General features: G+C 36.8%; 1 protein-coding gene across 4 annotated transcripts in view; it reads left to right on the top strand.

Moving 5' to 3' along the window:
- RPS6KA6 (ribosomal protein S6 kinase A6) overlaps positions 1 to 15,621 on the top strand; it is a 342,192-nt gene extending 326,571 nt beyond the window's left edge. For all 4 annotated transcript variants that reach the window (XM_058291822.2, XM_071213112.1, XM_058291821.2 and 1 more), the window contains 2 exons: positions 12,985 to 13,125; positions 13,854 to 15,621. In XM_058291822.2, the coding sequence (XP_058147805.1) occupies positions 12,985 to 13,125; positions 13,854 to 13,979 (267 nt within the window). In that variant the 3' untranslated portion in view covers positions 13,980 to 15,621. The remainder of the gene's footprint in view (positions 1 to 12,984; positions 13,126 to 13,853) is intronic.
- The last annotated feature ends 237 nt before the right edge of the window (positions 15,622 to 15,858 follow it).

The raw sequence follows: 15,858 nt of genomic DNA, 5'->3' as shown, positions 1-15,858 counted from the left end.
ACAAATTTTACCTTCACAGAACACATTCTCTTATTTAAAGTTACTACAATACCTTCTAAGAAGGTGGGGAGAATGCAAATTTATTTTGGTTTTGACACCCTAGGGAGGGAACTTTACTGCATTTATTCTGATTCTGCTTTTCACCCCCTTCACTTCCCCCCCTTCCAGGCAGTGGGGTGCACAACAATCAAACAGGAATACAGCTTATGAATAGAACACGTGGGCTCACTGGAAAGGGGCAAGGTTTATGAATAGAAGGTGTGGACTCACTTGAAAGGAGCAAGCCACTCCCCCCTTTCCAACATTCAGCCAAAATAGGCAGACAGAACCTACTCAAATTCAGCACCTCTCCCAGGGACCCAGCCACCCTGACTGGGGCAGCCCCAACAAACTTGGGTGTGTGGCACGGACACAGATGGCCTCCAAGCCCTGGCAAAGGGGAAGGCCAGAGACAAGACAGCAGAGCATGCATAAACATCTAGACTCCACAAACATCCAGACTCTTTAGTTTTGCCCCATAATCATTTCACCCCCTTGCCAATGGCAAGGGATGGTTCCACCTCAACTGAATTCTACTTTACATAACCACACAACTTCAACACTAGCATTGAGCTGACACAGACAGAAGCACAAAGGTCACTAATCTGAACTACAAGTTCTATATATGTATTTTCAGCATGGCTGCCCCCATAGCCATCACAAACCTTAGAATACTTAACATTTGGTATAAAGTGAATTCATTCACAATTTAACACCATAACAAAAGATTTCAACTAGACTTTTCCCACTGTTAACTTTACACCCAGACCAAGTGCCACTAGAAAAGCTGATCCATTTTCCTGTAACTAAGTTTTTTTTTAATCCAGACCAATCTCCAGGACATTAGGACTCGAACCTATAAACAACCCTTCCTATTAAAATCAAGCCTCCATTCCTTCAGTGGATGTGAGACCAGTACCAGCTTTTAACATACAGTTAGACAAACCCAAAACACCAGGGCTTTTCCCGGTTTTTCTCCTTTTCCCAGGCCTAGAGAGAATGGCTTCCCCCCAATTTTCTGGGACTACTAGGGTTCTCTCGGGAGGTGATTAGCCTCCCTTCCTAGCAATTAAAGCTAGGGCTTTCCAGACTGTGCTCACCCAGGGAGTCTTACCTTCTTCCATGTTCGGAGTTCTTTTACATTCCCAGAATCTTTCTCTTCAGACATTCCATTGCCTTCGATTTTTGTTGGGAAGATTCCGGTGGAGCCCACATCTTTTCTGGATTAAATTTAATCCAGGGGTGCCCAGATTTGGGGTTCATCCAAGTCCTCCCGGCTTCCTTGCGAATTTGGAAGGGGCAGCAAAATGCTACCATCTCTGGCCTTTGTTTGCAGTCCTGGCAGAGTCACCAAAAATGTTGTAGAATTTGAGAGAGGTTCAATTATTTGCGTATAGAGAGGCCAGGACTCAGCAATGATTTTGAGAAGGAAAAATGGTTTATAGATGGCCGGCCCGACTCGGGAGTGTTCTGTTTCAATCCGGAGCCCGGAACAAGATTTTTGAATCCCTTTTATACAGAGAGGAAAGGCCAAATGGTCCTTTTGTTTCAGTTCTCAATAGACTTGAATTAGCATATATTTTTCACATTCTAGCTAAGCTTTTAGCATGGACTTCATACATTCTAGACAAGCTTTTAGCATATCTTGTTTGCATTTCCCTTGAATACTTAAAGTTTATACACCTTGCATTGTTAAACTATTTCCTGGGACTGGAGTCATTGCCATTGTCGCCAAGGACAGGATTGCAGCCTCTTACCATCTCACACTCACAAGTTAGACAGCTTAGGTTATCTCTGAAGAGACAAAGAGCCTCCTACCCATAGCCCACATCACTATAATGTATTCAAGTCCTGGTTTGAATGCACAAGAGAGTTTGACAATGTTAAAGTTTATCCCTTGTTTTTATATATTTTTTAACATTTTTAATGCAATATATTGTATATTAAATGACTTTTACACTTTTACCATGAAGACACTAGCAAGCGTTTTACCTTAGTAGAAGGAAAAAAAGCTATTTTTCATTGTTAAAATGAAAACTGGAGATTCTCAATAGTATTGAGGTAACTTTTCATTATTTACTTAAATATGCACCTTGCAGTGACATTCAGACAGGTTTTATTATCACGAAGTTATTCTTTGCCATCAATACCAATTCAGGTTCTTAGTTAACAATGGGTTCTAGAACTAGAACCGTTTAAAAGTTTCAGTTTGGAAGATGTTTTTACAAACTTTTTACAATTAGCCACAACCACATATACTAGTTACCTTATATTTAAATAAACTTATTAAATTACAATTACCAACCAAAGAAGTTTACTTTATTCATTTAAGAGAGTATATCTACAATTTTCTTTTTTAGCTTAACTTCAATAACATGAACTTACAACTTTCATTACTACAAAGATTTTGTACATATAATGTTAATTTATTTAATGGGTATTTTATAAAACAAGGGAGATTAAACCCAAGCTAAATAAAATTGAAACCATTACAGTTTATGCAAGGAATGTTCTCTTTCCATTCGTTGCAGGAGGCTAAAACCTCTTTTCTTTAAGTTCTGAAACTGAATAATTTTAAAAGCATACTGACTACTAGGTTCTGAAATATAATTGCATAATTTGTTTAATCATAATTTAGGAAAGAACGTTTCATAGCTTTTATGGACTTTTTTTTTACTTACTGAAATTTGGTAATAGAATTATTAACCACACTTATTTTAAGGCTGTTAAAAGGTTTAAACTGGGGAATTACAGGGCAAACTGATTCTTAATTCCCCAACCTAAAAGATTTGATCTGCCACATTTAGCTTTCCCTCAAAGCTCTCACAGAGAAGGCCCTTTCCCAATAGTTTCTATAATCAGATTTTTTTCTTTATTTTCTTTTAAATGTTACATTAAAAAAATATGAGGTCCCCATATCCCTCCCACCCCACCCCCCCTCCCACATCAACAATCTCTACCATCATCGCAGCCCATCCACTGCACCTGGTGAATACATTCTGTTGCACCACTGCACCACATGGACAGTGGTCCACATTGTAGCCCACACTCTCCCCCAGTCCACCCAGTGGGCCATGGAAGAACAAGCAGCATCCAGCATTTGTCCCTGCAGCACAACCCATGGCAACCCCAAATCCTGAAAATGCCCCCACACCATCTATAATCAGATGTTTATATGACCTTTTCATCCTGCTTAGTCTAATTTGGGCTCCAGGAATATATATTCACAAATATAACTGCATATTTAATTTTTAATAATTTGAATACAGCTCTTTTAAGAATTTTCATTTGTTAATTTGATATTATTATCCTGATGTATGAATATATACACTGAGCAAATAGGCAGACACAAATAGAGTTAGACACAAAAACACAACTCATTGATGTTACTTATAATTTGCATTATTTTATATACCGTTCACTTTAATTTGGGTTTTAGAAGTATATATTACTTATATAACTGCATATTTAACCCCAACAATTTGAGCAAATAGGCAGACATGAATAGTTTGACACAGAAACATAATTTATTTCCTTAAAACTTTCATTTTCTTTACAAAATAAGTGTGACTGCAAAACATTTGAATGATTCCTGAAAGGCTTTTTTTTTTCTTAATTTGCACCATGACCATGCAGTTTTGCACAAGAACTTTGTTTCTTTAACCAATGGCTTGTATAATGTTCCCAATGCTTTAATACAATTTTCTTTTGTTTCAGAACTTTATATTTTACTTTGACTTTCGTAGATTTTTTGGATGAGCAAGACTAATTCTTTGTATATTCACTGAGGCTATCAAAGCCTCAGGGACACTGATTTCTCTCATGAAGTGCCACTCTTAGGAACCCTGACAGGCAAGGCAGGAGGCCTCCTTTATTTTTTAGTCCTTGGAGATGAAAAAAACTCCAATGGGTTAAAAATTCCACCAGTCAGCAATTTAGTTCACACTTGGGATCATGAGAGAAAGCAGGGTTACCAATGCCAGTAGGACAGGACGCAGGGATGTCTCACATTTACTTTTCCCTGAGCTATAGGGGCAGAAGCTGTTATGAAACAACTATAAGCAAAGGCAAGGGGTGAGGCTAGGCTTGAAGTGATCATAAGCAGAGGTAAGTTTAGTTTAGAATTTATACTTACAATAATAGTTTTGGGCTAAATTTACCCAGTTATAGTTTCAAGTATTATCTTCTTGCTGTTTTATAATGTAAATTCATCTATAAATGATCTTAACTCTTAGTTACAATTTTCATTAGGTTTTAACCTTAACGTGAATTGGATACCTTTATTAAATTACAAGAATTTTATTAGTAACAATCTTGTGAAGTTCTACCTATTCCTGGTAACTGAACAAATTCTCCGTATGTGAGTTATGTATTTCATTTACCAGCAAGAGAGTATTGACATCTTAAGATTCATTTTTAAACTACCTTTTATCATGAATTCTTAGGCACAAGCAACTGACGAAAGCCAAACATATTTTAAAGTTGAGCTTTATCCTTTTTTCCTGCAGTTTTATGACCTTTACTGCTGATGTTCTCAGCCAGAGCATTAAAAAGGCTATCAAGTGATTAGAGGTCTATTGTTTTCAAGCAATAACCTCCTTCCTTTAGACAAGTTTACAGCTTTAAAACATTTTAAAGTGTTTCTACATAGACTCACAGAGAGATTCAGAAAAGCATCTGAATGCAAAATGCAAACTTATTTTGGCCTTTGACACCTTAGGGAGGGAACTTTATTGCATTTATTTTGATCTTGCTCTGCATCCCCTTCACTTCCCCCCTTCCAGGCAGTCAGGTGCACAGCTATTAAATAGGAATGTGACTTGTGAATAGAAGGCATGGACTCACTGGAAAGGGGCAAGCCACTCCCCCCTTTCCAGCTTTCTGCTAAAATGGCTTGAAAGAATTTTTTCAAATTTTGTGCCATTCCTGGGAACCCCTGCCCTGCCAGGGCTACAATTCAAGTTACTGGCTCCGCCAACCACCCTGACTGGACCAGCTCCAACAAATTCGGGAGTGACACAGATAGACAGACAATCCCTGAGTTCCCACAAATGGGGCTGACCCAGAGAGGCAAGGCAGCAGAGCATGTGCACACACATTCATGCAGTGGTTTTGCTTTACAAACTACAATCATTTCTTTGCCAATGGCAAGGGAGAGTTCCAGCTCAACCAAATTCCACCACTTTACATAACCACACAACTCCAACATCAGCATTGAGCTGACACAGACAGAAGCACAAAACTCATTAATCTGACCCACAAGTTTATATATATCTTCTTCAGCATGGCTGCCCACACAGCCATTACAAACTTTAGAAAGAGAGAACTCTTAAGGTTAACATCTGATATGAAGTGAATTTATTCACAATTCAGCACCATAACAAAAGATTCCATCTAGACCTTTTCACTGTCTACACACAGACCAAGCTCCATTGAAAAAAGGCTGATTCATTTTTCTATAACCAAGTTTTTCAAAATCCAGACCAATTTCCAGGATGTTAGGATTCAAACCTATAAACACCCCTTCCTATTATAATTAAGCCTTTATTACCTCAGTGGAGACAAGACCAGTACCAAATTCTAACTCCAAACACCAGGCTTTTTCCCTTTTTTTCTCTCCTTTTTTTCAGACCTAGAGAGAATGACTTCCCCCAAAATTTCTGGAGGTACTGGGGTTCTCTCAGGAGGTGATCAGCCTCCCTCCCTAGCAATTAAAGCTAGGGTTGTTCTCCAACCAATACTGCCTGTGAGTTGGGGCAGAACTGTGCTCTGGTCCAATTGGCTATCCCATTCACCTTATCATTTAAAAAAGAAGTGAAAATAACATCCCAGGGAGGGAGAGAGAAGAGAAGATTACTTAGTTCTTTTAATGAGCAGATCTATCTAGAAAATATAAGAGTTTCTCAAGGAGTCCCAGATAAATTTAAGGCTAGAAATCACTTAGCAGCTGGGTTTGAGTCATTCTTGTTCTGGTGGGTCACCATTAATAAAAATGTAGATTGGAGTAATTACATTTATTATAATCAACAGAGATTTATTAATTATACCAGAAATGCAGTTAGGGGAATTGTGAAACAATTAGATGCTACTAGCAGAATGGCATGGGGAAATAGAATGGCCTTAAATATGATGCTAGCTGAGAAAGGGGGAGTCTATCATATAATTGTAGGTAGTTGCTGTACATTCATCCCCAATAACACTGCCCCTGCTGGAACTATCATTAAAGCTAATGGCCCTATCTGAGAAATTAGCACAGAATTCTGGCATTAGCAATTCACTCACAGGATGGCTTGAAAATTTGTTTAGAAAATGGAAAGGGGTTACACTGTTCATCTTAACTTCCTTCATTATCTCACCTGGGGTGCTTATCACAGTTGGATGTTAAAATGTTGTAGAAGATGAGAGAGGTTCAATTTTTTGCATATAGAAAGGCCAGGACTCAGGAATGTTTTTGAGAAGGAAAAAATGATTTATTGATAGCCAGCCAGACTTGGGAGCTTTCTGTTTCAAACCCAAGCCCTGAACAAGATATTTTAGTTCCTTTTATACATAGGAAGGGCCAAATCACTCTTTGTTTCAGTACTCAATCAGTTTAAATTAGCATATACCTCCCAAATCCTAGGTAAGCTTTTAGCATGGACTTCATACATTCCAGATAAGCTTTTAGCACATTTGGTTTGCATTTTCCATGAATATTATAGAGTTTGCATTGCTAAACTGTTTCTCCAGGACTGGATTCATTGCTATGGTCACCAAGGGCAGGGCTGCAGTCTCTTACTGTCTCACACCCACAGGTCAGGACACATACAGCTTAGGTTATCTACAGAAGAGATGAACAGCCTCCCACCCATAGCCCACACCAATATCATTCTATGTGCCTGAGGGCTAATTCAAAAACTCATTGAAACCACTCTAACCAAACAAATGTTGGTACAGTATAGGTAAAACAATCTGTACCTCCTTAAAGAAGGAGATCCCTATGAAAGAGAGCTCAAAAAATTTGAAGACTGGAAAGGTGAAAACTAAAAAAAGTTTAAAAGAAAGAGGGGCAATTGTAAGAAAGGAAGATTAATTTAGTTTTCACATAAAGGAAGAAAAAATTTAATGTAAGCTGGCAGCCTACTACCTTGGTTTCCCACTCCTGGGTTAAGCGGGAGCAAAGGAAACTAGCTTAAATCAGTCCTATAGGCAATAAAAAGATGCCCAAGAAAGAGCTAAGTCAATACCAATTCAGCACTAAATTCCATTGCTTATTTGGCAAAGGGGAGCAGGTAAAAACTAAAATGGTTGGAATGTAAAGGGGGAAGTGGTTAATCACAAACTTTTGTGTGGGAAAGTTAGATCTTCTTGGATAGGCTGTAACCTCTGAAGTATCCAAGCTATGGAGAAACAGAGGAAGGGCTTGTATACTAGGCTTAGGGGTATAAATTGTGTCATTTTTCTTTGTTCAGTGTGCCAGCCATGTTTTCTGGTTGTGCGCCCCTTCTTGCAAAATTGAGAAGAAACTCTTTTCTTCTCCACAATTGGGTAAGCCTTATTTTCTTCCAGAAAAAGATTTCTTTCTTACACTTGTCATTTACACTGTTTTGCTCTGATGCTTATGTAAAAGACCATGCAGTTTGGTCATCTTGAACAAAAAGGGACTTTTAAGTAGAAGCAAGGCAAGTCCATAGGTTACATTTTGCCTGTTAATTAACATCTTGGTAAAAGTTTAAAAGTAAAATGGAACAAAACTCTTAATGGTCTGTATTTAATGATCTCTAGAAACAGCTTTATTTAAAGTGCTCATTAGGAAATTAGGGCCTAAATTTTAAGCTTTGCAGCAGTCATATTTATACATGACCTCTGATCTCTAATTGTTGTTTCTAAGTCCTAAGATGCTTCACTCTTTGTGTATAACCTAATAGCCCCCTAGAATTTTTAAAGGCCTGTATGATATCTAGAGCTCAGAACTAAAGTTAACCAGCTTTAAATGTGTTGAAAGAGTAGCATTAATTCTAAAAGACCACCCCAATTAAAGAAGGTAAAAAGAATCAGACTTCCCTTAAAATATAAATGGGGCTAACCTAAAGACCAAAGAGAATCAAGATACAAGGAAAAAGGTAATATTATCCATGTTTTAAAACTTTAAGTTCCATGGCGATCAGAAAGAAGAAATTTATTTTGTCAAGAAAATTCTTTAACTTTCTGTGGGTCACTATCTAATTTTACTTGACTAATCAGGTCATTTCAACAGTATACCTAAAATGGAATATAAAGTAGTGAATGAGATTCTGATACTCTGTATAGAATTGTTCTAGTACCCTGATGCATCTCAAATTGTTTTAGGCATAAAATAGAAAGGTATTTACAAAATCCCCTAAGGGAATGGGGAAAATGTAACTCTGCAAGATAAACCTGTGAAAAAGAAACATGCTAGTAAGCTCAGCACTTGGTCTCTAGACTTGCACTTTTGAAACTTATTTCTGTAATGATGAAGCTAAACCTAACTATAATACCTAAGAGTCACCTCTAGAGAACCTCTTTGTTACTCAAATGTGACCTGCCTTGCTAAGCCAAACTCTCACTACCTTCCCCTGCTACATGAAACACATGTTCAGGGGTAAAGTTTTCCCTGGCAATGTAGGACTTCCAGAGACTTTTCCTGGCAATGCAAGATTTAACAACTCCCTGGGATGGGTCTCCCAGACAACATGGGGTTAGATGAAATGGGGGGGAAGAAATAGAACAGAATGAAGTTTTAATGCCTGAGCCATTTCAAATGGAGTTGAGAGGTCATTCTGGAGGTTACCCTTCTGCAGTTTTCAGCCAGGTAGTACAAACTGCCATAGTAAGCAAAGCCCCCCAAAATACTCGTACTATATTTAAGATAAACTATAAAATTATTTCCCAAACATAACAAGCTTATTTTTACCTATAATTCTCAATTTGCATTTTACATTTATTTTCCAGAAAGTCTCTGAGTTATTCCTATGCAAGACCAGCCCTGGAACCCAGAGGGTAAAATAATAACCGGCTTCACTCCTCTACTCAATAACATCAATTCTTCTTTTAAGCATGAAGAAGCCAGAAAGATCCTACATCTAGATTATCCCCAAGATTGGGAATTTTACAGAGAGGGAGGAGTTGTAACCAAGGGTTAAGAATTAACAAATAATTATGATTATTATGTCAATATATAGATACCCTTATATTATAAAATAGCAAAAGGTTAATACCTGAAATTACTGAAGCTAACTAGAGTGGTCCCACCTGTTTATGATTACTCTATACTTAACCTCAGCCTTGTGTAAATTTACCTTTGTGATGGTAATTCTAGTGTGATCTTACTCTTGTTTATAGATTAGACTCACCTTTTTGTGTGCTTACTCTTGGGATTGTAATTCTAGATTGAATTTACCCTTAAGTATGCTTACCCATGGGATGGTAGCCACTCCACCCTCCTTTTTTTAATATTCATATGGAAAAACTAGTGACTGACCTCTACTCTGCCTTTTCCTATCTTGGAAACTTGATCTCTGAAAATGATTTTAACTTTGTAACTCTCCCTGGTTTGGACTCTTCCCCAGCTTGTTAAACCCCTTAATAAAACCAAAAAAATTTCTTGTCCTTGAAACCCCAGTGTCTCAGGAATTTGCTATAAGAAGTATTGGGAGAAAAGACCCACTATTGCTCATTATCAAAAATTTGAGGTGGATTGGCATTTTTTCCTTATCTAGATGCTTGGTAAATTTCACCAATGAAGTGATATGGAATGTTTGTGTTCCCTATGGGAATTCCCCCATTTTAAGTTTACAGGAGGGAAGCAGGACTTGGCCCATTGGTTAGGGCATCCCTCTACCACATGGAAGGTCCGCGGTTCAAACCCCGGGCCTCCTTGACCTGTGTGGAGCTGGCCCATGTGCCCTGCCACGCAGGGGAGCCCCCCATGCAAGGGAGCCCCCCACGCAAGGGAGCCCTCCACACAAGGAGGCCCCATGGGCAAGGAGTGCGCCCCATAAGGAGAGCCACCCAGCGCAAAGGAAAGTGCAGCCTGCCCAGGAATGGCACCACACACGGAGAGCTGACACAACAGGATGATGCAACAAAAAGAAACACAGATTCCCATGCTGCTGACAACATAAGTGGACAAAGAACACTCAGCAAATAGATAAATAAATAGATAAATAAATCTTGAAAAAAAAGTTTACAGGAGTTAGAATTTCACCCCTCCAAGGTGCTCTGCTGTGTGACTTAATACAGGTAGTCCTTTGCCCAAGGCCATGTAAACTTAATTGCTTCTTACACTGCTTTAGGTCTCTGTAAGCTGTTTCTCTGCCTTCAGAACAGATTGTGGCAGAGGGAGCCTGAGACAAATTTCCTGTTTCAGTCGTTTAGACTTTTACCAGTTAAACTGGCAGTGATATACAGGTACTGCAGTATGTGTATAAATAACGGTTACTGCTCCCTCTGTAACAGGCCAGGGACCTACAACAGGAGTACAGGTTGACTCCACACCTTTCTGGGATTGTGTGTAGTAGAGGCCAGAGAGGATGACAGGGGTTTCTCCTATGGCTTTCTGAAGCATTGTTCTCTTGATTTGGCCCTTGCCCAGTTACTGCAGCCCTTTAACTATTTTCTGTAGACCTGCTGCTTTTGTCTGAGGGAAGTTGGAACAATGGCAGCACTCACATCAGGCCCCCTGGGATCTGAAGTAGGGGATCAAAAGCAGAGTTCAGTAATCATACCTCACACTCCTGAAGTTTGGAGGATTAGGACTTTATATCCCACCCTGGCATTAATAATTTGCACCCGAAACCTAGGCTGCAGTCCCCACTGCTGCCTGCCACAAGACTGGGGGATGTGAGATGGTAGCCACTGCTGGGAAGGTGAAATTCATCAATATTTACTCATTTTGCCAGCCTGTAAACCAGTACTTCCTTGAATGCTGCATAGTATTCCACTTGACCCCAGGGTCTCAAAATAATTGATTTAGACCAGAGGTTCTTCACAAGGCGTCATTGAGCTTGAACAGAAATTCAAATAAACATTATTCTTGTGGGTATGTGTTGGTGTGGGCATAATATATTTATTAAATAATACACAGTATAGTGTGGATTTAGTAAGGGATCTGTGGTTTTCACCTGACTGGCAAAGGGGTCCATGGAACAAAATAAGTTAAGAACCCCTGATTTAGAAAGTTCTTTTCAGTTGTGGTGGAGGGACTGATTCCTGGAGCTCCTTACTCTGCTGTCTTCTCACAATCCTTGGGTTTGCTCATGTCTGGTAATTTTTGAATGAATGCCAAATGTAGCAGATTTTACCCTGACAGGTGCTACATTATTTTGTACTCTTATATTCTTGTGCTTTATTTTTGGTTGCCATTAAATTACTGGAAAAAGTCTGATCCTTTTGTGTCTTGTTTTTAAAATTTGTTAGGTTGGGCCAGACCAGTATTTAGTCTAGGTCTACACATTACTCAGGCAAGATGACTTCTGCGGACTCTACCCATTAACTCATCAATTATAAGGTTTTGCAGTCTGATAGGAAAAGACAATATTCCTCATCCTGTGTGAGCTCTGGTTTCCCTCTAATCCTTTTACATCTTTCAGTGGCCTTTGGTAGTTACCTAACATATATGTGATTATCAGTAAGCTACTGAGTACTTGAGAGAGACACTTGACATATATTAATATTTCTCTCTTTTTCTTTCTCTGTCCTCTCTCCTTTCTGGGGCACTGTCATGCTATCTTTTTCTGTCTTGGTCTCCCCTGACTCTCAGTTCTTTATTCTCATCTCAAGGAGTCTGACTGCTCTTCCTTTATTTCTCTTACCTGCATGCAGGGGCCTAAAAACTCTCTCAAGATGGTATGCTGGAGCAATCATAAGATTCACTTGATTTGTTACTTAACCATCTCTCAGGAATCACTGTCAATTTATAAGCATCTAGTTTCTTGAAAACTTGTTTCATGTACTTCATCCTGGGTTTCTTTTCGGTTGTTTCAGGTGGGTGGGTAAATCCAGTCCCTATTGCTTCATCTTTGACAGAAGCAGAAGTATTTGGGACTGTTCAAAATTTTTATTTTTATGATTACCATTTATTCTTGTTTAATTGAAATAATTCAATGTTTCCTTTTTATATTAATTTCCCATTTTTTTATGCACATATGTTCTTTTATAATTGGTTGTCCTGTTCCTTTACATAGTTTCAACCAATTACATTATTCTTCAAAATCTGATATTACTACATAGTCTTAGTCTAGATCCACTGCTTCTGTTATTGGTGAAGTTTGTAAATGATTTTCTTTCTATATTAGAAGATGCTTATTAAGGAGCGTTCTTTTGTTTGGAAGAAATAGCTTATTTTAAAAAGATTATAGATTTTTATATTTAAATTTTATTTTACTATAAAGTTATGTTACATTAAAAAATTTTAATAAAACAGAGATAAAATAAATGTATTTACAGTTACTCTGATGAAAAACTTATGATTCTCTGATCATAGCTCTGTTAGCAGTTAGCTGCTAACATTGAATTGCTTTCTTTAGTGTTTTATACAGTAAACCCCTACTTGCTGAGTGGGTTAACCACATGGAATCCTCCTTTGAGGTGTATCCTTACACCTCAAACCCCACTTCCCAAGAAAGTTCTATAGCTCCTTTTTCTTCTTGACCACTTAGTATATTCCAGGATAACTTCTGCTACGTTACATTTTTTTCCTCATCCACTAACCACTGTTTTGTCATCAGCTGGTATAAAAAGAAGGAATTTTCTATATTTTGAAAAATTTGTGTTCCAGGTTCTCTTTTGAAAGGTAACTATTTGTTTTCCTTAGGTATATGTCAAATACACTGCAAAGCTACTGATGCTTTTATAATCCAGAAAATATGGATTGATATATTTTACTGAAACCTTTATTGATATATAGTTTTATATATATATATATTTTTTTTCATTTTGATTTAGGATTTGCTTTCTTGTATGCTTCATATGGATCCACATCAGCGATACACTACGGAACAAGTATTAAAACACTCATGGATAACCCACAGAGACCAGTTGCCAGTTCATCAGCCAAATCAAAATGATGCATCACATATTCTTAAAGTAAAACAATCAAACATACTTTAATGTTCCATCTAAACACTTGATGCCTAATAAAGCCCTTATATGTCATTTGCTAATGACTTTTAGATACTTTAAAAATCTTTGTGTTTTTAAAGGTGGATTTGTAGTTACTTTTGCTTCTTACATAGCAATAATGGATTCTTAATATATACTACTTCCTTTTGGATGATAAAATAAAAGTTTCTTGAGTGGATTAACCATCAAGTAGGATTAAGATGGAGCAAAAGTTATAATCATTTTTAAAAAGTCATTTCCTTTCTCTTTTTAATTTGCTTGAATAGCAAAGTCAAACTCCAGGTACCTTGTAACCTGATATTTGTCAGGTGTCAGTCACTGTACTCTGGAGAGACTCTGGGGCTAGGAGAGAACCAAATGCAAGTTTTCATATGGAAGCAAAGATTGCTACTAGCTCCTGAATTAATAATCACTACTGCAAGTTCTTATACATTTATAGACATTGAAACTAGAATTTCAATTTTTGTGTTTTAAATTTTTTTGTAAGAAGCATAGTTATTGAAATGAAAAAAATACAAGTAATCAGTTATTAACACATCAAAGGAATTCAATGCTCAGGCCAAGCATGCTCAATATACTTTATTTTCCTCTTTAAAATTGTTTCATTCCAATTAAACACCTCAATAAAATGTGTTTTTTTTTTTACCTCAAGAGATTATTCATCAATTTGTGATTTTTTTTTATTGTTTTAGGGAACAGTAGTTGCCACATATTCTGCTCTGACTCACAAGACCTTTCAGCCAGTCCTAGAGCCTGTTGCTGCTTCAAGTTTAGCTCAGCGACGGAGCATGAAAAAGCGAACATCAACTGGCCTGTAAGAGTTCCAGTGTTCCTCAACAAAACTAGATGAAGAGAAAATTTAATGTGTGACTTTTTGCTTAATTTTTAAATCAAAGGCATAGTTTTCTGCTATGTTACCTGAATATTCTGTTTAAGCCCCCATTTTAGTGGGGAGTGAGATTAGGAAAAAAAAAACATAGTTGGGTCCATAGTATTCATAATGTGTTGTTTTTGCAGTGGTGTCCAAATGTTATTTAAGTATATATTTGCTATGACCTCTCTGCACACTATTAAAATTCCTTTCCAATAAAGATGCTTTAGTAGTTTTTCTGTTTTCACACAATAATGTTTTGGGAAACTGTTGACAACAATCAAGATACATATTTAATCATATAATGCCAAACAATGTCAATATTTTAATACCAGATCCTGATGAACAGGCTTTTTTATAAAGAAAACCAAACAAAAAGATACTGTTGAAGTTTGTTATTGTGCACAACTAATGTACTCTATTCATGTCCATTTCTGTAGTTACTAAAATATATTTTGGTGCCAGAGTAAAAGACATTTGTACTAATATATGCAAACACCTGGTATGGTTGGTGCCAAAGATTTTACAGAAGAATTAGAGCAGAAATAATGCCTGTAGACAGACCTTTATATTCTCCATAAGTGGCCTCATCTAGAAAGATAAGTTTCCCAAAAGTTTCTCTAAGTTTTACATCTAATGGAGTTGTAATGAAAGAGAAGACTTTTTTACCCAAAAGCCTTTTTATTGGTGTTGCAGTCTACAAAATAGGTCATAATTAAGCCTTTGAAAATAAAGTACATTTTATTGACATCTTTGTGTTATGTAAGCTGACTTTCAAGTTAAACAGTTGGATTTAATCACATCTATCCACTTTATAATGAAATACACTATTGTTTTTATGACTTCCATATGCTTTGAACTACAGTATATCATATTAATCTTTCTTGAATCCTATGGTAATATATAGTTGAAATTTTACTGTAGTGGACTTGTGTGCTTAGCACACATGATATAGCATAGTGTATTTTAGTAAACTTTAGACAAGTTATATAATTATTATTAAAAAAACAAAACCTTTTAAATAGGAAGTAATATTAATGATCTGTATACAATATGCACACATTTTAAAATATCTTTATAAAAAAAGATCTGATCTGGCCAAATTGGTCTTATCATTGAATTCATAATTCTGAATAACTCTGTAGTATGCATTGTTTTCTCTAAATGATTAAATCGTAAAGAATCTTATTGTGTTGTTGAAGAAAATACCATTACTACTACTAATACTACTACAGGCAGAAAGAACTCATGCATATAAACTGAAGAATATCACAGCTTTTCTTAGTGATTATAAGTTGCACTGCTTGTGCATGCTAGGTATACTGTTTTCTGTGTATTTCATTTTCCTTGTTTCAGAGAGGTAGTTGATTGCTAAGTACTGAAGTATACAATTTAGGCTGGGAGACTTTGTAAATATGATATTTAATAAAAGAAAATATACATATTCTCTTTAAATGTAAGTGATATATATTCCATGTAAAATTATCTTTTTCTTGGGTGTGATGTGTAAAAGTATGTATCTTTATTTTTGAGGTATCTTTTTTAAATAATTGAAAAGCATTAAAGAACATTTACTGCTACATGGAAAAGTTTACTTAGAAATCATTATACTGGTATAACATCTTGTTGCTTTCTATGTCCCAACTTGGCTTTTTCTTTCCTCGTTTTTTCTTCATTACTGTAAGTACTTGCATGTAACAATTTGTGTCCATATACTCTGACTTATTTTTCTCCTGTCATTATCGTGTTTGTACTGTTATGCTTTCTTCCTATCGGAATTGACATAACAAAATCTGAAGTATGACTTTAGTGTTGAACTTTTTAGA

The sequence above is a fragment of the Dasypus novemcinctus genome, chromosome X, assembly GCF_030445035.2.
Source record: "Dasypus novemcinctus isolate mDasNov1 chromosome X, mDasNov1.1.hap2, whole genome shotgun sequence".
Lineage (NCBI taxonomy): Eukaryota > Metazoa > Chordata > Mammalia > Cingulata > Dasypodidae > Dasypus > Dasypus novemcinctus.
The sequence above is the reverse complement of the archived record's forward strand: the minus strand, read 5'-3'. Positions and strand labels throughout refer to the sequence as shown.